Genomic DNA, 24701 nt, shown 5'->3' on the forward strand with positions numbered 1-24701 from the left:
CGGTTACCGAGTTATAAACATACGGTATGATGCAAGAGACTATTAATATTCCGCTACCCGGGCTCGGTTCTATCGACGCGAGCGATCTTTTCCCTAGTTGGACCACGCGTAGAAACGAATATCGGTAGGAATGCAGGATGAATCGGCAATTCGAGTGTTATTCGATCACGTACACGGTGGTATCATTTGCTCGTGCATAATACGCACGTGCATATGCACGCCCGAGTCGCTTACGACGCAGCGTGAACTCTAATTTAACTATTATAACACTTCCAGCGAAGACAGTGAAATCCCATCTCTGGCAAGGGACATGTACTTGCCGCGGGAGAACGAGGTTAACTGCGACAGAAGTCGATCTGTCGTGACGTTTCATGTAGAATGCTGATAAGGGAATTATCTAGACGATATTACCGGAGCACGGGCTATACGTTCACCCCGTAGTCTGATTCGAGCTTCCCGTGGAACCCTTCGAGTGTGAACGTAACATGTTTTTCACGGTGAATACGCCCCGTAGTTGGATAGAAACGTCTGTCGAAATCTCTTCGAATTGTACGTTCGAGATTGGGCGAACGATCTCTCGATACGTCTGTTTCGAAAACCTCGAGTATCGTTACAATTTGAATCCTTACCAAATCTCTCCCCCAAACGAGCGACCAGAGTCGCTTGGAAAATCTTCCTCGATTTGCTTTCACTGCACCACTCTCGATTCAATTCGAGAACGAAAAATTCAATTCCACACCGAAGAAAATTAACGGAGAAACACGGCGAGTGTCTCGACGAAAGTTGGAAATATTTTTTCTTCTTCCTTCCCTTGCAATATTACCTCATCGAGACAAAATGGACCACGAAATACCCCATCTTTTTGACACCCTTATTAACAATACATCCCGATACTTTTTATCAGAATAATTCAACGTACAATTCTATATTTTAATCTAATCAATTCTTTCCCAGTTACGTTCATTTCACGTTACACGCGCAACGTAATTCGTGGCACGAGACCGAATTTACCAACGATTGCATAATTTTCGCGAGTTGACGCGATACGAAGCAATCGAAGTTCGAAGACTCTCGAGCTGCGAAACTTTTTCCAAAGAGAGGGTGATCACCGATAGCCGCGTTCGCCGTATCGAACCCCGCCCTCGGTACGCCCCTTTCTCAGCTTCCTTCCGGTACACGTGCTCGGCTTTTAACGGGGCACGGTGTACGCTGACGCTTCGCCGTTTATTCGCCAATGGGATTAGCGCTAATTGAATACAGATCGGAGGATGCTATGTACATCGTTCGCTATTGCCGAACGCGCGGCACGTACAACGAAGTGAACTCGTCCAGGAGACGAAGCTCCCTCGAGTGTTCCGCGCGTTCTACACGCGAGATTAACGCCACTGCGTGGCCGAAGCGCGAATATTTTTGCATAATCTCCGGTCCACCACCTATTCCCCCGCTTAGACGCTCGAATATGCATGAGGGAATAACAGGGAAAATGAGTTTCCCTCTCTTCGCACGAGCCACTCTGACTTTACGATCCACGGTGTCGTTCCATTCGCGTCTCTCCGTCGAACAATGCTCGAAAAACGATCGAGATCGATATCGATCGGTAAAGAAAGATCTCCACGATACGCGTTCCTACGTGTACAGGGAATTCTGATAAAGCCAAACGCAGTATCCGTAGATAACCGCGAGTATTTTTGTTTTAATCCTCTCACGGTTTCGAGACTCAGAAGGGACCGTTGTGGACCTTGCGGTCGATTTAATATTGAACGACCGATTCAATTTCGGTAAGGATTCGCGGTTGGCCGTGTTTGCACTTTGGAAACGCCCCTCGAACGATTCGATGATTGATTCACGATAGATTTTACGGTTTCGAGAGGAATGGTATTTATTCCATTGAGGATGAGGAGGTGGAACGTTGCTCCGTCGACTGGTGAACTTTCTACGTCGACTGTAACGCAGGTGACGAATAATTTTCGGGACAGTTCGCACGTGCTTGGCTCTTCGATCCCTTTTCCTGCAGGAGGCGAGTAGGGTTAATTAAAGAAGGACCAATTCCAAGCACCGACCGCACCGTTGTCACGACTGACTCGCCGGGGTAGTGTTTTACGGGGTATTGTTCCGTGAGTCGAGAGGTACAACATCCAAAATGTAATTCACCATCGATCGATACCTTCGCGAATGTCTCGATCGTGCAATACGAAACGCGAATGGCTTCAGTCATTTGGCTGGTGTTTCCCTTTACAAGGTAGCAGACAATTTATTTAAATTTAAATCACGAAAATATAATAATTCTCGCTTTTGTGAAATTCGCCAGTGTCGAAATCGCAGTGAGAAAGTTCACTCCGAAGGTTAGGGGAGCGAGTTGCACGAGTAAGTAGAATAGGGACAGCGTCGGGTATCGTGGTCAGACACGCCACTGCGGAACAGTACAGAGGTTTCTCCGAACACGATTGGTCGTTTAGCTAATGCGTCTCTTCGCGAGGAACGAAACACCGAGAAAGTACGTTTGGCTAAGTTAATTATTAAATTAAAATGTTACTTCAACTATAAAAAATGTATAAAGATTGATTTCGACACCAAACTCTGTTGTTCACTGTTCACGGAAGGACTTTCGTTCAAAGTAGAGTAACGCGGTGAAAAATAATCCTGTACCAACTTTTCGGGTATCGTTGCAAAGAGGAGACTTTAATCTTCGAGCTGACGGTCATTTTATATAAGAAAAAAATTTTTCGAACAATTGAGAGCGATTTGAATGTTTACAATTTTTTTCGAGAAACCATCTTTCCTTTTTTAATCGCCGTCTAGTTTCGAAGGATTTTCAGGAGAATTCTATACAAGGACGCGAAAGTACAAAACTTGCGATTTAAAACGACTACAAGAAGACTATCGTACGACTATTTTCCACAAAGTTACAATAATTCAAAGATCGATAGCGTTCCGATAAAATGTTAAACTTTTCATCAGTAGTGTAAATCCAGATCGCAATGATACTAACATAAATTTCGCCATCGTTCTTAACCTCGTGACAAAATACGAATCCCCAGCCCACGTTCATAGTAACCGATAGATTTTATTTCACAAAAGCGGGAAGTAGCGTATAAAGGCCATAAATGACGATCGCTCCTGAAGGGGAATGCGGTGAACGAGTAAGTAGAATGTGGACACTGTCGAGTAACTCGATCAGACACGAGTCTCGCGAAGGCCGACTAAAACGTCCGAGCCGATACGACTCCCAATTCCTCCCCAGTACCGATGTCTATCTCTCTGCATACAATACAAGCTTATCCGCGAGATTAGGAGCCCATTTCCCTCGATTATCTTCCGGGTAGACCGATACATATATACATACGTCTAGTCGGCCGCGACAGCATTGTGGCCCGCCACGAACACCGATTTGCATTCTAAGAATCGCGTTGGTCGAGCCAGTCGATCCCAAGGGGTCGTAATTCGTCTTTCTTTCGTCGAGCGAAATTTGTTCGCGGGAACGTTACCGCGAACTTCGTGGCGAGTTCACAAAGAGCTGGCACAATCATCGCTCGAGGGGACCCGGTGGCTGGGTGGTGGTTACCACCGTCGGTGTGTGTCTCCCTCTCCTCTGAGACGAGGATGGACGTATTGTAGAAAAATGCACCCGGCCAACGGAGCTGGGCGAAAGCACGGTTCTACGTGTACGTGCTCGCGGGGCACGGGTCAGTTCCGCGCGGCGGATAGATCCTGGATTTACTGCTTTTGTCGCGGGAATCACCCCGTCCCCCACCCTCACCCCTGGTGAGGAGGGTATGCGACAAAGGACGGAAAAATTGCGCGATGACGCGACGACGCGACGCTTGAAAGAAATTCCTATCGCGTCGCCGAGATTTCTTTGCTCCGATCCCGAGCATTGTACGAAACCAGCTCGCGGGGGTTGATGCATTAGGTTCACCGACGATTGGCCAACGTGGAACAGGGAACGCTAACAGTACCGAAAGTGTGACCGGTGCTGCATTAACTAGAGAAAATTGTACGCGTTGTAGATGAAGGAGAAAGGTGGAATAGTTTCGTGTCGATTAACGACTGTTTAAAAACGATACGTTTCTCGATTTCGCGAAGACGTTACTCCCCGTAGGTTCAAAGCCGTACAACGCCGGGCTGAGCGCGTTTCTTAGAGCTCCCTCGCGAGTTGTGCACTCATAAAGCGCTAGGATCTGAAAAGGGTGCTCGCGAAGTCGGGAAATTGCTGTCTCATTAGTTGCCTGTAAGACATTGCCCTGTATAAAGAAAATTCTAATTTCTAAAGCATGAATAGCCACATCATCCGTTGCCCTCCGCGAATCCGCTCCCTCGCGACGCAACAAGTTGTTTCATTTTATTTCCGTAAATAAATGAGCTCCCGGTACTCGTCTCGCGTTACGCAATCGTCCGGGGCAAGGTGGTCTAATTTGGGCCACTTTCGGATTTCCTGTTTTTTTTTTCTTCCCTTTTTTCTTTTTTCTTTTTTTAACGTGCTTCGAACGAACCGGTGAAGGAATTTGGGAAAAAATGTTCACACGGGTAAACCTTCGACGTGTTCGTGCGAAAGAGTCGAACGAATTTTAGATTAAATTTCTCATTCTTTCGACAAAAACGGAGATTTTGCAAAGTTTGAGATATTATACTTTCGTTTGAAAATCTATTATTTCATTTGGACAATCTACTCTTACTAAAGATTGCTTGGATAAGATGTTCGTTAAGTTACCAATAACGTCCGTAAAATCTTAAGAAACTATATTTTAACCGCGCTAATTCCAAACGATCAAAATAAAAACGTGTCGAGTCTTCTAACGAACAATTGTTTCGGCAAATCGAGGGTCGAGATAAATCCCGAAACAGCGTTTCGCTCGATCATCGAACTCACAGCAGACGCAATCTTGTACTTTAAATATCAATGACCAGCGCGTTCGCGAGCAGACCATCAGGATCCATCGACGTCAGAGCACCACGGAAGATAGCATCGAGGACATTTCCGAGATGCTCTCGAAAATCACCAGGGTATCCTGAGACCGATGCTAATGCCCTGATACGACATCTGCGCCCTCGAGACGTCATGCGGATATGTCGAGTATCTCCTGGACATTACTGCATATATATACAACTGATATTTCGCAACTGGAGCGAGCGAAACAGGAACAAGAGAGAAAACGGTGCGACGCAGACGGAGAAGATGGGTCAGGGACGTGTTATTGCACGAGAGAACTCATCGATGTGACTCGGTGCGCCTGTTGGTGTCGATTCGTGTGCAGGTGAAGCGAAACAGCCACTAAAATGCATCAAAGTCGATACTTTTTTCGAGCGTTCGTTAAAGTAAATTTTCTTCGACAGTTCTTTCATCATTTACGTTCACCGTTTTTAAAGATTTTTAAATACGCGACGCGATAAAAATACTCGTCTTTAAATGAATCTATTATCTGTAAATCTGCTCACATCTATTCTCGTATGTTTCTAAAGTTTTCTGAATACGCGATACGATAAAAATACGTAGCTCCGGTTTTAAATATATCCACGATCTGGAAAACTGGTTCTTTTATTATTTATACCTGTTCTCGTACGTTTCCAGTGTTTTTTAAATACGCGTCGCGATAAAAATATACTGCCACGAGTTTAAATATCGTTGATCCGAAAATGTCGAAAGATACGACGCTTGGAAAATTGTTCTCCCGTGGTGATACCAGCCTCTACCAAGTAACGCTATACTCTGACATTTTTTACCATCGTTAAAAGAAAGTGTGACATTTAAGATGGTCAAGTGAAGCGGAACAGTCCTGTACGCGAGGTTAAAAATATTAATTAACACCGCGCCAACTGAGTTCATTAGTAGACACGAGAGGAAACGCTAATTTTCTATTCCCTCCTTGACACGAAAAAGAAAAATAATTTATTTATTCACCGCCACGGTATACGGGTTAAGGTTGCTCAAATTGGATCGCGTTCGACGGTTTCATAATTTATCTTCGAACGTACAAATTAAAAATATCTTCGTCAATTTGGACAAACTTCACTTCCGTACCCGACGATAAAGACTTCCTTCGAATTGAAATATATCCCAGCAACGTGAAAATTTCACGCGAAAATAATACAAATGTAAATCCATTCAAAAAACTACAATCCCTCGATAATGTTAGCTTTCTCCGATATTTACGAAAAGTGACTTCAAAAAGAATTTTTATCTCCGCAACTGTCAAACGCACGAGCCTCTATTTTCTATTTTGTGTGTTCCATGCGTGGAGAATTGTTCTTTTTCAAAACGGAAACGTTTGTTTTATTCCGGGAAATCAGTTCTGCGTTACAATGAATATTTCGAGTATTCTTATTTTACCTCTTCGAGGTCTCGAGAACGATTCGAAAAGAAAAAAGATACCGATTCCGTGTACAACTGATATAAGGAATAAGATTACTCGTATTCCGCGTGTGTGTGTGTGTGTTTTTCCCCTTCGATCGCGCATTTATAATTCACGGAAGTTTAAAAATTAGGACGAAAGCGGGTCGAAAGACGAACCCGTGCACCGAAGGGTCCCTCGGTTGCATTAGACGGGCGCAGGGTGCACGTAAACGCTCTCGTTTCGGTCTCCGTGTGCACAGAGGAGTCTATGCAACAGTCGTGTCTCGGTCTCTTCGCCGGCCGAAGAGGCAGTGTTATCGTCCACTTAAGGCAATTTACTTCTCGGATCACTTGCCAAAAGCGAAAGGAGACTGTTCGATCGATGCCGCCCGAGAGACCAATTCCGTCGACTCCGTATCAAAGGCATTCGAAATCGTTCCTGGTGATCTTTCGCGTCGACCTCGCGTACTCCACGTACCGGCTTTTACCGTTTAACTCCCACCCACCCCTCCACCGATCCCCCCCTACGTTCGATCCGGAAGCTACGTCGTGATTATTTGATACACCGAAGTTACTTTCGATTCGAGGCAACGGGATGTTCGATCTCGATGTAACGTCGCGCAAAGTGTCGATAAATTATGGATGCCCGGGGGTTGACAGCGTTCGTTCGAGGGTGTAATAAACCATTAATGCACGCATAAACGCACGAACGAGGAGACAGGAGCAGCGACAACCGCCGTTTACAGATTCGCGTACTTACACGGACTCCTTGGAACGAAATTCCACCGGGTCGCTCGATTCGATCTTAACGCCGGTCGCATTACCATAAGCGAAGAGTCTGGAGAACCGGTCGGTTGAATTCACCTTGTGGGACACTTGGAGCAAGATTGTTCGCGAACGATGGTAAAAATTGCTAACCGTGCCGGTGAGACCGTCGACGTTCATTTTATACAAGGATGCGTTGAATTTAATACCGCAAAAGCTTCGAATATCTCGATTCATCGATAGTACAGTGTCTACTAACTGTTCTACGATGATAATATTTACAAATTCCCTTCGTTCCGTGACCCGAAGTAGTAAACTGATATCAAATTGCATTGCACGTGCATTACCTGCGAATAAGATTACTGCAACACGAAGTGCACTATAACGCGTAAACAAGGCCGGATAGAAAATGTTCGCGCCAACTTTTTCCTAGCTCCAGTGTCCCTAATCTACTTCTACCGTATTCCCCGCGTACAACCGAACGCTACATTACTTGGGAATAAAATTACTGCGAAACAAAGTACACTAAAACTCGAAAACAAGGTCATACACGGCATACGTTCGTAGGAACTTTCTTCTCGTTTCGGTCTCCCCGATCTACTTCCACTACACTCCCTCTATTCTCGAAGTGAGACATTAACCGAGATGTTTCAACGGATAGCGAATAAATGAAATTGAAAAAAAATTGGCCAGGTTTCTACGTCAAAGTGTCGCGCGAAGATCTACAAGCACGTTCGAAAGATCGAGATTTATCGATACTCGTGACCGGTATATTTCGAGCATCGCGATGTTCCTATCGGTTCGAAGGATCCAGTTTAGCTCGATCGCCTCTTGTCCGGTTTTTTTCCAGAATATCGGATGGTGCTGGCCGTTGAAACGGCTCGACCTTATCGATCTTCTCCGAAGATCCCAACACTCGAGGATATTAAGGGGCCACGTGGACTCGATTTCGAGCAGAAGCCAATCGTCGCCGCGAAGCCAGAAGGAATCGAGTTACGCCAAGGACAATGATTGCTTCCCCCTCTTTCCTGAGCAGAAGGGACCGAACGAGATTGCCCGATATCGTCCGTCGCGGTAAAGCGGAAGCTGCTGCACCTCGCCGCGAACACACCGGCACAATGAGCCGGGGAAACTGCACACGAAATATCGACACGGTTGGATATCGAATTTGGCTCCATCGGGCCAACTTCGTCCGCGTACACGAATCTGCAAGACGGCATATTTATCGGTTGCAATGGAGCGCGATGCGCACTAGGGTAAAAGCGAAATCTGCCCGCTTCGGGGGTCAATTATAGTGGAATTCCTGGATGCACCGTACGAGACTGATATTTCGGGATTCGAAAGGGATCGTCGATGGTATCGGGTCTAGAAATAAGTGAAAACGATTAAACACTGTTCGCATACCCCTTGCACGCGATATTATATTTTTAGAAGTTTTTTTTTTAGCTTTCGGTTGGATACTCGTTCTTGAAAATGTAGAGCCTTTGATCTTTGCTCTTCGAAAGTATGGAGCCTTTGATCTGTTGCTCTCGAAAGTGTAGAGCTTTCGAAATTTGACCCTCAAATATATAGAGCCTTCGAAAGTTAGTCCCACCCGGAACCACTGGCTTGGAATTACTAATGAGTTATCGAAGTAAGAGTGTAGAAATTTTATAATTTTTTTTTTGTTTCTTTACCGTTACGAAACTACCGAAATCGAATCGAAAAGTAAATGGCAAAGAGCGATCGAGTTTACGATACCTCTGTTCGATGATACAAATATATTTGTGAAACGAAACAAGCTCGATTTATAACCTTCGCCTCTCAACCGCTTCGATCCCTCGCTACGACTTCCTACGACCGACTAACCTCTATCGATTCCCAATCATACTATTCTTTCAAACTTCTCGCATACCCACGCATACTCATACCACGTGCCAGCACGTGCATTGAACTTTGCATGCATTCTTGGAACTCATTCACTCTCTTCTCGCAAACAATTCTTCGACCTAAACGTGTTCTCGTTCCCGGTCCTGAACACTCGTTCACACCTAGTCACACAAGTGACATCTCGTGTGTCGATAAACTTCGTTACACGGATTCGCAACCGTTCTCAATTAAGCAGTAGTGACTCCATTTCACGATCCTTGTTCACTTCGATAGAAGCTAAAAACATCTACCCCGCTTTCAAGTCACTCACAGTATTTCGGTCAAACGTCCTTGAACTTTTGAACAGCAGTATAAAGATCTCGAGAGAACATTAATTTCGTGATCCTGGTACACCATAACGGAAGATAAAAATCACTACCCCGCTTTCAAGCTAACCGTTTCTATATCTGTATAAAAAACACCGAGTACCAATCGTCCTCGAAATTCATTGCGACGTCGAAGAAAATTCAGCCCTCGAATTTTCCAATTCGAGGTTCACGGTTGATGCAAAGCAAAAGGAGAACGGTCGGAAAGTTGTGGCAACTTCGATCGGACCGAAATCGCGCTAGCTTTGCGACGATACGTGGGCTGGTGATTCGACGGTTCGACCGTTGGAAGGAAACATTTTTCACTCGGACTCGGGGGGTGGGGGTGGGAGGGGGTGAGAGGAGAGGCGGTGCACCGCGTCATCTCGTGCATTTCAGGATTTTGGCCAGCTTCCATGCTCGCCGGGAGGGTGTCGGTTCCCGAGCTCGCGCAGAAATATTGCGTGCCATCGGCGATGGAAAATTAAGTCGCGGGTACAGGAAGTCGGTCGGGCATCGATTGGTCCTCGCGCCTCCATTGCTGCCCGATATCTCTCGTGGGGCATTTACGAGCGGAGTGCTTCAAGTTCGCGATAGGTCCTGACCCTTTCTCTCGATGGCAAACTTTCTTCACGAGGAGAGATCATTCTTCCCGGCCGCGACGGAAGTCCGCGTACAGTTCTCCAAGCACACCACCAAATAAGCTTTCAAGTGTGCCGCCAACTTTTTCTATAAATCAACGGTCGTCTCGCGGAGACCGCCGAGTCGGATGGACCATTTAACCTCGTGCATCTGCGGCGAGCTCGCGACTCGAACGAATCTAGAGACGTTTCGCAAATTTTCCAACGATACGTAGCCGAGTTCCGTGACCTCTTCTCTCGGTTTACCCTGGAGTCGAAGAAAGCCGGAAGTTTTCGGTTTCTTCGCGAACTCCTCTTTACTCCGCATATCGGTCCTCCTCGAAACCTCGATGCGATACTATACAACGCACCGCGATTGATACTCGAACCGATACACACGACGTATATCGAAATTGAAACGAATCGGTTGGTCGAATTAGGTGTCACGATTTTAGAATTTTCCCCGGTGTACGATGCGCGGTGGGAAACACGGTCGATTTTCTAGGAATTATTATTACGGTCGCGATGAACGGATCAATCGGTTAATCGAATCAAGTATCACATTTTTCGAACCTTTAACCGACATGTTGGAATGGATATTGAAACTTGATTGATATTCTAGGAATTAATATTATGGTTGTGACGAGCGAATTGATCGGCTGGTCAAATTAAGTATCAAAATTTCAAAACCTCTCCAAACACGACGTACCGTGATTGATATTTTACCCGACGTATGACGGATATTGAAATTCGGTCGATATTCGAGAAATTAACATTATATCCGTAACGAACGAGTTAAACGATGACTACCGTTCAGTATCGTAATTTCATTTTTTTCAACGAAAATGAAAATCGTGGAGAAAGAGGTGTACACTCTCTGGTTTTTCACGAGCAATTTTCACACCGTCGTTCGTTTCGTATTTATAATTACTCCGTGGTCTAACGTGGGGGAAATGATCGTCAGTAATGACCACGTGCGATCGGAATGATAATACCGCGTGACGTGGTAGCAGCTAGCGTGGAAAAAATTAATTAAAAACTGCGAGGAAAGCGTTTAATATAATATCCTTGCCCTACTAGAATTAAGATCAACGAATCAGCATCTTTACTAACGCTGTGTACTTAATGAATAAATTATACAAAAGTCTCGCGGAGTAAAATGTTTCTTATCTAAATTTCCTCGCGAGTCCACCCAATTCTTTCGACCCCAACTCCTTTGCATTCATTCGTGCAAACACCATCAATTAGACGAAAGTACAAGGCATTTCGTGCTCTTAGAGGAACTCGCGGAAAGGACGAAATAAATCTTCGCGCCCCGATAGAATGGGTGAGCGTACAACACCGCGCTGGTACCGGAAGTACAAAAAGGAGGGAGAGATTGGTCGACATTGATATCGTTGAATCATCGACGCACTCGCGATACTTTGTCCTTATTCGTTGAGTAGTCTCTCGAGATAAAAATGATCGGTCCGAGCAACTTTGCTGTCGATACGTTCGATACACTAATCGGAATTCAATTGAATAAAAATTGTATTTCAGATACATCGATCAATTGCACTTGTGCAATTGCACTAATTTCTGTATATAATTAGAAACAATTGTAAACATTAAACGAACGAATGTCAAAGACAACTTCGTAGAATATACAGCAAAATTTAAAAATAATTGCTCAGTCCTTCTTTCACTTTGAAAAGCAAATAATAATCAAATAATGAGAAAATAGTATACGAACCTCGAATACAAATTCAAATTAAGATCAATCTAAAGAGTAAAAGTTGCACCGTGTTGTACAATGTACCGTAAAATGATTCTAAAGGAGAAATCTTGAATACCGTTAAATAAGTCGCTCGAATTCCATTCGTGGCTCGTGGGCAATCGTTCACGAGTTAACCGTATCCGATTTGCATTTTTCCCGAACGAGAACGGTGTTACCCGGCGCGAAACAGATTTCCTCGATTAAAAACCATACTTTTAAACGGCTGAACGAGTTCGTCTCGTTTACACTGTATACGAATCAAGCAGACCGGAAGGGGAAGTTCGATCCACCTCGTTTGATGAATTTAATCGAATAACCCTGTAAAACGTTCACGGTGCTTGTTTATGTTCGAAGCAACTGAGCGGGAATCGCGGTTTAATCGACGTAAACGCTTCGAGAGCCAATGGGCCGACGATTTCGACGATTGAACGAAATTTCTTCCATCCCTTCTGTATGGAGAACGCCTGATTTATCTGCCGCGGCACACGGCGGAACATGGATTACGTGCCTTGAATGTCTACGCCTCTACCTCGACGGGGAAAAGTGCCGCAATATTCCGGGGTATACGTTAAACCTTCGAAAACAGCCGGCGAACCAACGGCGAGGGGGGACGAGTGCAGACTTCGATGTCTGAGAAAGCATCGATGGAGGACGTTCTTAGCTACCGTGAACGTGGCGAGAGCCCAGGGAGGAAGATACACCGTGGTTCCAACGGTTCCTCGATTTAACGGGGTTGGAGAGTTTGCTGTTGGCCGACGACGCGCGAATAATAAACGAAACATCCCTATGGAAAACTCGTTTCGCGGAAAACGGGCAGAACTCGCCGATGCCACCGATCGAACCTCTCCAATTATAAATCCAATCGTCGAAGTATGCAACACCCTCGGTACGGATGAGATCGTATTTAACGAATACAATAATATTCCATCGTTTCCGGTAACGTTCCCGTACACACGAGATCCTCGATTCGACTCTCACCTCGCAATTTCACGGAAACTCCGGCAAGCTCCGCTCGTCCAGATCGCGTTTCTAAGCCCCCCAACTTCGTCGAATCTCGAATAAACGCTCCCGGATGTCGCGCCGCGATCCGATTCGAAGAATCAGTTTGCCTATTCCGCGACTATGTTCCGTAAATCGAATTCTCAAAATCCATATGCGCGTCGAATGTTCCGTCACGGAGGATCGAGAACTCTATATCTCTCTCTCGCTCTCTGGTTTCGCGAAGGGTACCGAATAGGGAACTCGGATGAGACGAGGGGCTCGAAAGCCGCAAGTTTTGATGAAATGCATTCCGCGCGGAGCCACCGATGACCCGGCTCGAGAGAACTCGGTTCCGTGTTATTCGCTGGAATCGCGCATAGTACACGTGTCTCGAGAGCGAGCGACTAGACAGTGAAGGAGGAGGAACTCTCTTTGAGTTCGCTTCCCTATCCCTCTTTCTTTGGCGGTAGGTGGTTCTCTTCGACTTCATCCACGAGCTGGATTGCTTCTCCGCGACATAATCACAGTTGGGACAACTTCACCCTTTCAATGCCGCCGCTGCGTCGATATTCATTCTCCCGCCCCCTTTTGTTTGCCCTGATATCATCCGCTAACGCGAGACTTAGCCTTTTGCTTAAATACAGCCAGCCCCGAGCGGAGAAGGATATTGCGTCTGTATCAATATCCAGTTCTGATAGCACCGGAGAGCCAACGACTGGAATACGCCGCCGGGAATATTCACCCGCATATCGTACGGATATTTGTCCTGCGTTTTCGGCAACTTGACGTCTCCGGTGGTTTTCTGTGCGAGAGTAGATTCAGTTCAGGGAGAAATGGAGAGAGAGAGGGGAGGGTTCCTTCGACGATAAGTGTCGATACGAGCTAAGGAAACGTGGATAGAATCTGCGTAAATTCTGATACCAATTTTCAAACTCTTGCCGATACTTTCGATGTGCATTTTACGTCTGTGTGTATAATTATTTCAACGTCATTGATTCGCGCGAAAAATCTTTCGACAATTTTTCTCTTTGTGCCTTCGTTGGGTGAGTTTAGGAATTTTTTAACAGAAGTTTCGTATAGAAAATTTAGACACAGTCGTACACAAATATTCTCCAATTTCTAGGACGCGGAAAATCTTGTAGAAATCCTGTCGATATTGTACACTGTATTTCTCGATCGAGTATATCTTGCTAAAATTCCAAATAAGGAAACGCGTATCGGATATCTGCATACATTTCGCAGTGAAAGGAATGTCTTGTGCGACAAATTCGAAAGATCCTTGACATTGGTCCTGCCTTCTCGGGCGGTCAACGGTTCCGGGATTTCCATATGATAAGAATTCGATTGGGGGAGAATATTGTGTGGACTTTCTCTTTATACCGACGATGTATTGGATTGGCAGAAAATTCTGTCGTTTGTCGAAGAAAAGATTAACATCGTGGATAACCGATGAAGAATATCGAAGCTGCCTTTACAAGCGCAAGCAGATCGTTTGCCTCGTTCTTTAACGTTTAATACGATAACGAAGAATTTAATTTTTCGTCGAAGAAAATTAATAAAGAAAGCCGGGAAAGGAGCTGTATTCTTTCGTTTTTGTTCACCTCTGCGAAATATTAACTCTCGAGACGTAGCGAGGTAAAAGATGTCTCAACTTTTTAATACTTTGATGTTCGCGATATATTTCAAGCCCATCGTGAAGAATGAAATTAACTCGACGCAAGGCGAGACACTCTATATCCCACTTTGTCGTTAAATATACAATCGATCTATTTTTTCATTTCGGTCATTTTGTATCACTTTACGCGTTTAACAAGTGCCTCGATAAAATACATGGATCCACTTTTACAAGTACCTTTCCTCGGTTTAAGAAATAGATTAGATTTAACGAGCTGAAATGAATCGTCGCGTTAAAAGTTGAACGCCACTGTCGCCACGCCGAAGAACTTCACGGAAGCTTCCAGTTTTTCGATAACTGCACTCGATGCACTTGCACTTCGGCCGAGAGTGGCTCCACCGATCGATCGAATACCTAACTGAATTTTCAGTCGAGGAAACTGTATTGAATCCGTATCAATTTCGCGTTCCGAACCGGCTGTCTTATGCAACAAATTTCAAATAGATAAGGAATTCCCCTCGATCGAAATAGGGAGGAAAACGAAAACTCAAGCACTGCGTTGTAGCGTCGGGAAGGGAAAGGTAGCCAAAGTGGAATAAGGAGACGACGAAATCGACGAAGAGAAAACCGGTACAAGAAGAAGAAGAAGAAGAAGAAGAAGAAAAATAAGAAGAGAAGAGAACAAGAAGACGAAGATCGCCAAGGGATTCCGAAACGTGGATTTCTCGCTTCAATGGGCCATAATTTGCAAGAGTGCTCCAACTTTTTCATTAATCGCGTTTCCAACGCGCCGTTTCGAAACTTTTCGATGCGGCGCAGTGTGCGCCATCTCCGCCACCGGTTGTCGATTTTTCGCACGGAAAATGAAATTTATAAATCGCTGAACGCGAGATTGTGAGATATTTACGAAAGAACACGAGTCACGGGGTACAATCTCCGGGAACGATGATACGAAATGTGCATCGTTCAGTCCGGCTGGCTCGAGTTCGTGGAAAAATCTCATCCGGTAGCGATTCGTAACGATTATCTCGTTTTTTGTTGCAAACAACCGAGCAAAACAGACGCATAGAGCGGTGGAAACTGTTCGCATCGAAAAGTTCCCCGCGAGTAATTAAGACCTTACAGCGATGTAATGGCCGTATAAATCGGCCCGCCGTAACTTGTAATCCACTTTCAAGTTCGCGCGGAACATCGCACAGCCGCGTACACGTAAATTTCGCCGCCGGTTTATGCAAATTATTGATGGAACCCTGGTCTAATACATTGTCGCGTGCAGCCAACCACCACCCCCTCGGGCCACCTATAAAGACTAGATGCCCACGAGTCGATACATTCTACCTCGAATTTATGAAAGCTCGCGTTCTTTTCTACATTAAAATACTGCATAATACCGCGCGATAAATAACGCTCGTGAACTCGAAGCACGGCCGAGATTTATTCACCAACGATCCAGGATACGGCCGCGTAGATCGAAACGCGAGAAAGAATTTCGAACGCGTCTCGATTTTCTTGTTCAATATCGGTAACTTCGATGGACGTGAAAATTTTATACGGTGATGAGGTACTTTTTAAGAATTTTTAATTAATTACGCTTCGAATTTAATAAGATTCCTGAGACGGGCGATCATTTTTCGAGTAAGGTACAATTTCGTGTTTTCGTTTATTAAACGAGAAATAATCGTATCGAATACGATAGGGGAAAGTATAGTAAAAAATGTTATTTATTTATTCAACGAATGTTACCAGAAGTGTGGTAAAATTGAGGCACATGGATTGAAAAATATTGATACAAAGAAGAAATATTTATTTTCTGTAAAATGAAACGACGTATGTGGAAGGGAATGATAAATTGTTTTAACGGATTTAATGGAACGTGAAAAAAAAATGAAATTTTGAACAATAAACGGACGTGCGAGCGATGAAATTATTCCGTTTATAATTATTTGTCCGCTATGATACAAGCGGTCTGCGTTTTGACAATTATATTAGGAAACCAGGTGTTTCTACCAACTAGTTACATTATGTATCTTACTTATCCCATAACCTAGTGTTAGAATGTAACCTGGGCTATGAGCAAATATGAATAACTATACATACTCGTCTATGAATATCTAAGGGCTGGCCGTTACACGAGATTAGACAACAGAGTTTAAAGCGTATTATCTGATAAGAAGAGTTTGGTTTAGAGATTCTGTAACCTAATGTGTCTATTGCGGCGCAAAGTAGAGTGTGAACCGCTTAAATCCTCACGCTTTAGAAATTACTTTGTTGCAATTGATACAACGGTCCACGAATCATTTTTATTTTCTATAATCGCGGATCTATTTCCAAAAATCTTGGGAAAATACTTTGGGAAAAAATTGGATACCTTTAGTCCCTTCGAGACTAAACCCCTCGTGTTGGACCTACGAATACAACAACCAATCGCGTGCAACTACGATCTCTGCTTCGTAAAAGACGCCAATAAGAAGAATGTCAATGTTACCAACCCGTAAAACTTAAAATATAAATTGTGAATAATATAGATAACTTGACTGTTATATATCGATGGTGTTCAGGATCAAATTTCGTATTAAATTGTTCTTGCATGAATCGAAAGCGAGCTTCGGTTACAAAGGGAGATCGAAGTTTGTCGAAAAGATTCGAATAAAATCGTCTAACCGGAATGTAAAACCTATCGAAGACTCAAGGGCCGCAGCGTACCGGGCGGGATGAAACGTACGCGTCCAACAGAACGGAAAAATACGAGGCCGGTACATATCGCACGCAATGTCGACAATTTACATTTCGAAGCGACAGTGAAATCAGTTTCACGCAGCCGCGCCGAAACTTTAACGGGAACAACCCTCGGAGGCCGAATCCATCACTGTCAACTGCCCGGTTGCATTAAAATATCACGATGCCGATCAATTCGACAATGTTCGTATCGGCCGCCTGAGAAATCGCGTCTCGAGCCGACCGTATACGGTTAGTTAGCGGTCGGGCGTTTCTGCTAATTAACCCGCGCGAAAGAACAAAATCGTTGAATTTGTACTCACCGTGTACGAAGCGATGTAACTGTCCGCCGGTGGTGCACTGTACTCCACACACACAATCACAAGAAGAACCGGGTGACACGCACACGGAACCACGCGATCGGCAGGATCACACTGTACCCTTACGAAGCAGGAGTAGTACTGGTCGTCCAGAGTTCCCCTACCTACTTCCGGAACAATAACAATTCTCACGTCGACTTCTTGGACACTGTTTTCGTCGACAGCACGTTCGCGTCGAACCGTGTAAAGTGGTTCATTCTCTACGCAGTGTCCAACTGGTGATTCTTCCTACTTCCGTTCGATCCAGCTCGCAGCGAGACGAACGTTTCCACGAGCGTCGAACGAATCAAACATCATCTCGCCCGAGTGGTCCGTTTCGTCTCTCGTATCGCGTCACGCTGTCGCCGGTGATTCGCACGATTTAACGTGATACGAGACTACGCGGTAAGGAACGATCCCATTGGTCGAAAGGAGAGGACGCGAAAGATACACCGAGGCACTGACACACTCGCGAGAGAACGCGACAGCCAAGCGAGGCTGGTTAGCCGACGAACAACACGTAACGTCGCGTCGAAGCTCGCGAGACGGACTACGGCACGGGAATGAGAAGGTCCGCAAGCTCTCGCGCACAGCGACGCCAGAGACGCCACACTACGCCTAGTGAGTCGAAGCGCGCCACGGTCGATTCTGCGGCTCGCACCTAGACGCTACCGACCGGACTAACCTTTTCGTTCTCGCGGTTCTTTCGATCTACACTTTACGGTTTGTTTTCGATTTTATCGCGAGTGAACGTTCGCTTCCGCTACTTGTTGTACCAGTGGTTCGCGTGCGTAATGCGTTACGATGTACGTGCGAGGTTATGCACGATCGAGCAACGCGAAACGTGAATTTCGAATTTCGCGAGCACGGTGTTTTCGGAAGAGGACGAGTTTCGTGGGCTGCACCGGATAGACACTTCCGAATTGATTAATCATTCGACTCACTTCGACGCGGAGAACAAAAAGTAAGTACTATTAATTTACTCGTTGAGCGAACATCGCACGAACTTTCGTAACGGTTTCCTTGGCGCTCGATACCACGGCGTTCGATATTCCGCCGTTCGATATTCCGGCGTTCGATATTCCGCCGTTCGATATTTCGGTGTTCGATGTTTCGGCGCTTTCGATACAATCTTCTAACGGTTGCTACTTTGGTTATTCTACTCGGCGTGCAAATAGTCGTGCGTCTGTTTTGAAGCGTGAATGTCGATTGTTGCGTCCAGTGTGTGATATTTTTAGGAGAATTCCAGTAGCTGTAACAAACTGAACATTGGAAAGGACGAAGAGTTCTGTCAGCAATATTGTCAACTACGGTACGTTTTTACTTTACTAGATGCGTTTATAACACTATTTAAACGGATTAATGGAATAGAAAAAATTCAAGGTTAAAATCGAATACATTATTACAGTAGAAAGTAATACATATTTACGTTTCTGTTTCGATAAACCTAAGACATTATTACGTATTTTGTTAGAAATTAAGTAATTCCATTGATATTTATATATTCCATTGATATTACATATTATATATTATTCGTGTCGGTTTTCCTAGCGATGTTCTAGAACATTCGATACAATTCTCTAACGGTTTCTACTTTAGTTATTCTATTCGACGTGCAAGGAGTCGTGTATCTATTGTAGATTATAAATGTCGATTGTTGCATCTAGTGCGTAATATTTTCAGGAGAGTTCGAGTAGCTGTGATAAATCGAATATTGAAACGGATGAAAAGTTTTATCGACAATATTATCAGGTACGTATATTTTTATTTTAGTGGATGCGTTTATGATACAAGTTAAGCGAATTAATGGAATAGAAAAGTTAATAAAAATAACGTATTACTATGTACCTTTTTAAAACTAGAGCAATTCCATTAATATTTATACAAAAATTCGATTAATCTAGAAGAAAATAAATTAGTAAAATTTTCTAATGAATTAATTACTATACATTGAATTTGGCAATAAAATAAAATTATTACATTATAAAGAAAGGTATTAAATTTATTAGCTACAAAATGTATTAATTCTACATTAAAGTTAGCTACAATTTAACTTGACTACGGTAAAAGACCTTTATTATTTAACAAATTTCTCAACTGTGATTACAATTAACTACATTTTCACTCGACTGCGGATATTTTAAGTGTTCGCAATTGACAAAAGCTGGAGAAATATTTAGAATAAACCCAGAAAGATTCATCAATGTCCCTAGAATAGTATTAAAAGTTTCGTCGAACTTCTTCCCGTTGCACCAATCTGAAATTTCGTTGTCGAACATCCGTATTAATCGCGATCGATTGCGTTCAAGGATAAATAAATAATTTGAAATTTCATAATTAGGGAATCACGTCGATGGGAATAGATCGATTGTCCAGTTGCCCAAAATTTGAATATCAGAACGTTTCCATTTGCGCGGGTCCGGTTCCACGGTTGGTAATCCACTTATAGATTATTTACGACGTACCAGAATTATTATATTTATCTTTGGGAGTGTACTGGGAGCTGCTATATCAAACGAGAGAAGCAAAACTCGTCCTAGAACACTGAAACACCGGCAAAGCTGGCCGAATCTCGGCGCGCAGACTCCAATGGAGGAGGACACCCGCTATCGATTCAGTTTTGCCAACGGAAGGACACTTTTTAGTAACTTCACCGCTACCTAGGGACACGACGGAGCACTAACGCGTCTCCTTGACGTTCACGTTCTCGAGTAAAAAACGAATCGTGTATCATTTCGATGTTTCGCTCGAACAGAGGTCGATTCGATCCCCGTGTTCGATACACCTCGAGGAAACGTTCGTTCTCGTGAAAGAACACACGAAGAGGAAGATCGCGAACCGCTCAAAGTTTGAATGTTCACGGCCGGGTGTACACCGAGACTGCTAATTGGCTCCGATCAGACGGGGAGGGATGTTTCAGCGGGCTTTTAGACACCGTATTGTGGTTAATTGGACCACGAAACGAGTGGTTACCCTATTTCGGAGGTCACTCCTTTGAATCCGAAGGAGCCCAAGGGCCCTTTCGTCGCGTTTGTCTCCCGATTGCCGCCCTTAGAACCCGATGTCCCGTTCCTCCCGCGCGATTTCTTCGACGAATTTCAAGCGTTAAGTGTTCCTCGATGCAAAGAATTATCAGCCCGGGTCCCCGGCTGAAATTAAAGACGGAAACTTTTATTAGTCGAGAACTTCAATGAATGAAACTTACTTGGGAAGTTCGCGTGGAAGTTCCGTTAAATGCGGTCCCTTATCAGGAATTCCTGCGTCGCTCCAAGTTTCGGCTTCAATAAACCCGGACGCCGTCACAATGGACGATTACTTTTTCCACGGGACGATGTGTAACGACCTTTATACGTGTATTTACAAAATCTTGGAGAACGACAAAGGCAGCCAGAAACAGCACAGTAGAAAGTCCCCTTTCCCGCGCGACTCCATTTTCATTAGCTTTCCCGTCTTTGTGTTAAATTGAAATTCCTGAGAATGGAATATTTTATAATATTCCGGAGTGCCCCCACTACCGTCCCTCCGCAACCCTCTCGCGTTTGCATAAAGTTTATATTAGGTTTACAAACGCAGTGCCGGTTAAAATTAAACACCGTCCTTTTTGCAACGGTTCATCGGTCGTTTCGTCGATGTTTCGCGATTTTTCTCTGACTCTGTTTATTTTTCGGAGGGGACCATTTCCAAAATTATTTTCGATGGTGGTCCAGACGATCGGGAAGTTCCCTCGTTAGAATTTAATGATTCTCGCGATAATACGTGTTCCCGGTTGACGATGAAACATCACGGTGCATTTCGATTCGAGACTTCGGATACCGTACGGTCGTCCGTTAATTTATGAAAATAAATTTCCTTGTCATTGAAATGCGCGAGGACGCGTAACGTTTCCAGGTTCGAGGTTTTAACGAGGATTTCGCGGCGAACAGGAAACTTCCGAGCAGCCCGAAGACGTCTTCATGATTTCTCTCAATAGCGCAATAAGGAGCGGAGAGGAAATTTGTTTCCTCGGGGTATCATTATTTTACTATATCTCGAACTGCATCGATTGCAAAACAAAGGACATTTTCATTTTATTCTCAAAGTGAAAGAATTCTCCGGCGAACCGAATTTAACGCAAAAAAGAAAGAAAAAAAGAAAATACCGTTTTAAACTCTTCTTTGACCGGTAACCGGGATCGATACTAGGAACGAAAATACAATAATTATATTCCCACATATATTAACGCAACCTTTACTCGGACCAAAACACATGAAAATCTAAAATTAACAATCGTTTTCGCGCAAGTGGACACACGGGGTACACGTTTTTCGTATTCGTTCGTTTCGTGAATGCAGAAAATCAATCCACGGTCCGTTAATCAGAGCCGACTTCTCCCGCTTCGAAACGATACGCGCGCGATAAACAATCGGAGAATCGAAACGCGTAGTTAAAAATCCAATGCACGGAGCAAACCGTGGTTGCTCCGTATGAAAAATGTTCACCCCGGTTGATACCCGTATGGTGTCCTCCGATCCATGGTGACGGAGAAGCTAAAGATCGGCATCATCCGGATAATATGCTCATCTGCAGCAAACGCGGTCGTCTCCTGTTCGCGGTTCGCTACGTTTGCGGTACTTCGGAAAACCTTTCGATGCGACCTATTTCCTCCTTGCACCGTCTCGGAGAACCCGGTGTGGGGAGGGTGAGGGGTAGAGACGCGGGGCTTCGAAGACGACGACGCTGTACGCCTCTCCGAAGTCAAAGAATCCCTCTAATATACCGAGGCTGGATGGCGCGGCGTGCGTCTCGAACGAAGATACAATACCGCGAAGGAAACACGGACGAGCGCACACCAGTGCGCATCCACCACCTCGGTTAAAGTTATAACGGCTGCGCCGGCATTTGGGGCGCATATCCTATCCGCTTTCAGCGAGTTTCTGTTTCGCCTCGCGCCCTGCCCCGTGGAAGAGGGATTTCTTAATCAGAGTGTCCAGAAAGGAGAGATTGGAGTATCCGATTTTGATCCGCGGACGCGTTTCCCGGGTTTCCCGAGATCCCCGTTTCCTACAGTTGGAACTGAATGAGATCGCGCACGTTGGCGCGCGATTCGATACGAAATTTCCAGACCCGTGAAAAACACTGTAACGTGGTCGAGTTGCGAACCTATCGAGAAACTGAGCAAACGTAGCTCGACTCGATTCTATCGCTGTATTCGAAACACCGGTCGAGCGAATTCTCGGAATCGAGGACCAGGTGTGGCGCCACGCTAATTGTGGTGATACTTTTTGTTGACATCGGAGTTTCGGGGTACGTCGCGACTGTTGACGTTTCCGTCCTTGTATTCGAAACAGTTCGAGCGAGAGTTCCGAGAATCTTCGCGGAATCGAACACCAGCTGCGGCGCGATACTAATTGCGAAACATATTTTTCGTTGCCCTTAGATGTTCGGAGACCGTCGAGAGCCTTCGAGCGACACTGACTTCTGTTATTATTCACCATGGACTGGCACACTGTGTTTCTTGGCCTGTCGCGCGTCACGGCTAGGATCTTTCAGGTTTAGTATAATTTTTGAATATTTAACGCGTGTTTGATCATTTTAAATGTATATAAAATTCTGGTAACGTTCACCGAAGTACTTTCAAGTTAATTTTAAATGAAAATTGAAATTAGTCAGATCTCGATTGTACCTCTTGAATAATAACATCAAAATTTATAGTAATAACACGAATTTTGGAAAACGTATAATACTGTAATTTTAGACGATAATTTTCAATGGTTACTATAATTTTACCGATGAATATACAATTGTTATCTATCGTGCTGAAACTTGAAACGATAATGTATACAATGATCATAAAAAGGTGATCCGTAAATTTAATTTATCCTAAGGTGAGTAATTGATCGAACTGATCTCTTGACGAGAGATCTAGACCGATTTCGACAATTGGAATAGTTTCTCGTTGCAAGGCAATTATTAAACAATAATGCGCTTGGATGGATTTTATCAGGGAACGTTTCGACCCACTTTATATTAATCCGTAACGATATATAGTATAATACCTGAACTAGAACCAGTGGATGCAAGTAGAGGAGTCTACCGCAAGGTGAACACACCGTAATAGCCGAGCGTAAAATACATTTATCGCCTAACTAACCGTGTTACCCACACGTGGATCGATTTTCAAAGTTAACCAATTATAATTTTCACACGGAATTGCCTTCGATTCGTCCATGGTCTAATACGAATGTACGAACACCGAGATAAAGGTGAGCGTGAACCTGACATAATGACGCTACGGAGTTCCAGAAACGCAGCTAACTGTCAGAAACATCTGTGACGCCCTGGCGTGGGATCATTTTGCCTGGCAAAACTACCAAACAGGTCACGTGTCTATGTCAGTTTCTTAAACTCCCCCCTACCCCTTCCCCTCGTTTGATTCTCATCTCCGAATTGCCGGAACATCGGAGACCGGCTTCAACTTCCGATCGGCATCTACGCCATCGTTCTCCCTGGGGATACCTCGAACTTACTAGTTAGTTCTTGGCCATCTGTGAACACCTGTACCCGTCGTATCGTAATTAAACGTGTCATCTATATCTCCGTCCAATCGATAAGCGGCAATTACTCCCTCAGGGGAGAAAGTAACAAGTCCCTTCAACCGTTACCCTATTCTTTTTACCGTGTCGTGTGAACCCACCATTCGCAGGATAAATCTAGTGTGTCGTTGCGAAAGTACAGAGAAACGAGATTGTAAATAATTTTGTCACGACTGGTACTTCGATCAGGTACGAATACACTGTCTGGAAATAGATTTTCCGATGTCGTTGTCGCTGAGAACAAACAAAGCTTTCAATTGAACGATACGATACAACCAAGGTCGATTGTTTATTTTTGACCTTAAGTCACCTTGCGTCGTAAGGGTAGGATCATAGATTTGTATTACGAAAAACATAAGATTTTATTGTACATCCGCGGACATCGAAGGAAATTCAATTGGACGTTTCGTACGAATCGATCTCTGCACGTCCTTTGTAAAAGTTTATTAAATTCATCGTACAGTTTTATTTATCGACCCCTCGCCTCTTCTCGCAATATTCTGTTGGTTTGGTGTCAACAGAACCTTTATTCCAAACATTTGCGCATCGAATGCACGGTGTATCGAATATAACGGAGTCGGATGTAACTGTTTTAACCGGCAATAAATTGTCCGGGAAATATTTGAAAGTCGTTCGAAACCCTTTGCTGTCAAGGCGCCGACACCTATAACGAATCGTGACTTTTATGACGAACTTTAACTTCTTCGTTCTTTAATTCTCCGCGAATCTCGCAAAGTGAACCTTGGTGCAGCGGAATCATCCATCTGTAACTTTCAC

The 24701-nt window shown here is 44.4% G+C and overlaps 1 protein-coding gene across 1 annotated transcript in view; it reads right to left on the minus strand.

The window, feature by feature from the left end:
- The window catches only part of LOC143149658 (uncharacterized), a 121137-nt gene extending 102787 nt beyond the window's left edge, over window positions 1–18350 (minus strand). Inside the window, exons 1-5 of the mRNA XM_076317228.1 lie at window positions 18336–18350; window positions 18163–18267; window positions 18038–18063; window positions 17868–17970; window positions 17317–17601 (exon numbers count right to left, since the gene is read on the minus strand). Coding sequence (XP_076173343.1) covers window positions 17317–17601; window positions 17868–17970; window positions 18038–18063; window positions 18163–18267; window positions 18336–18350 — 534 coding nt within the window. The remainder of the gene's footprint in view (window positions 1–17316; window positions 17602–17867; window positions 17971–18037; window positions 18064–18162; window positions 18268–18335) is intronic.
- Window positions 18351–24701: the final 6351 nt, after the last annotated feature.

Source organism: Ptiloglossa arizonensis, chromosome 7 (assembly GCF_051014685.1).
Source record: "Ptiloglossa arizonensis isolate GNS036 chromosome 7, iyPtiAriz1_principal, whole genome shotgun sequence".
Lineage (NCBI taxonomy): Eukaryota > Metazoa > Arthropoda > Insecta > Hymenoptera > Colletidae > Ptiloglossa > Ptiloglossa arizonensis.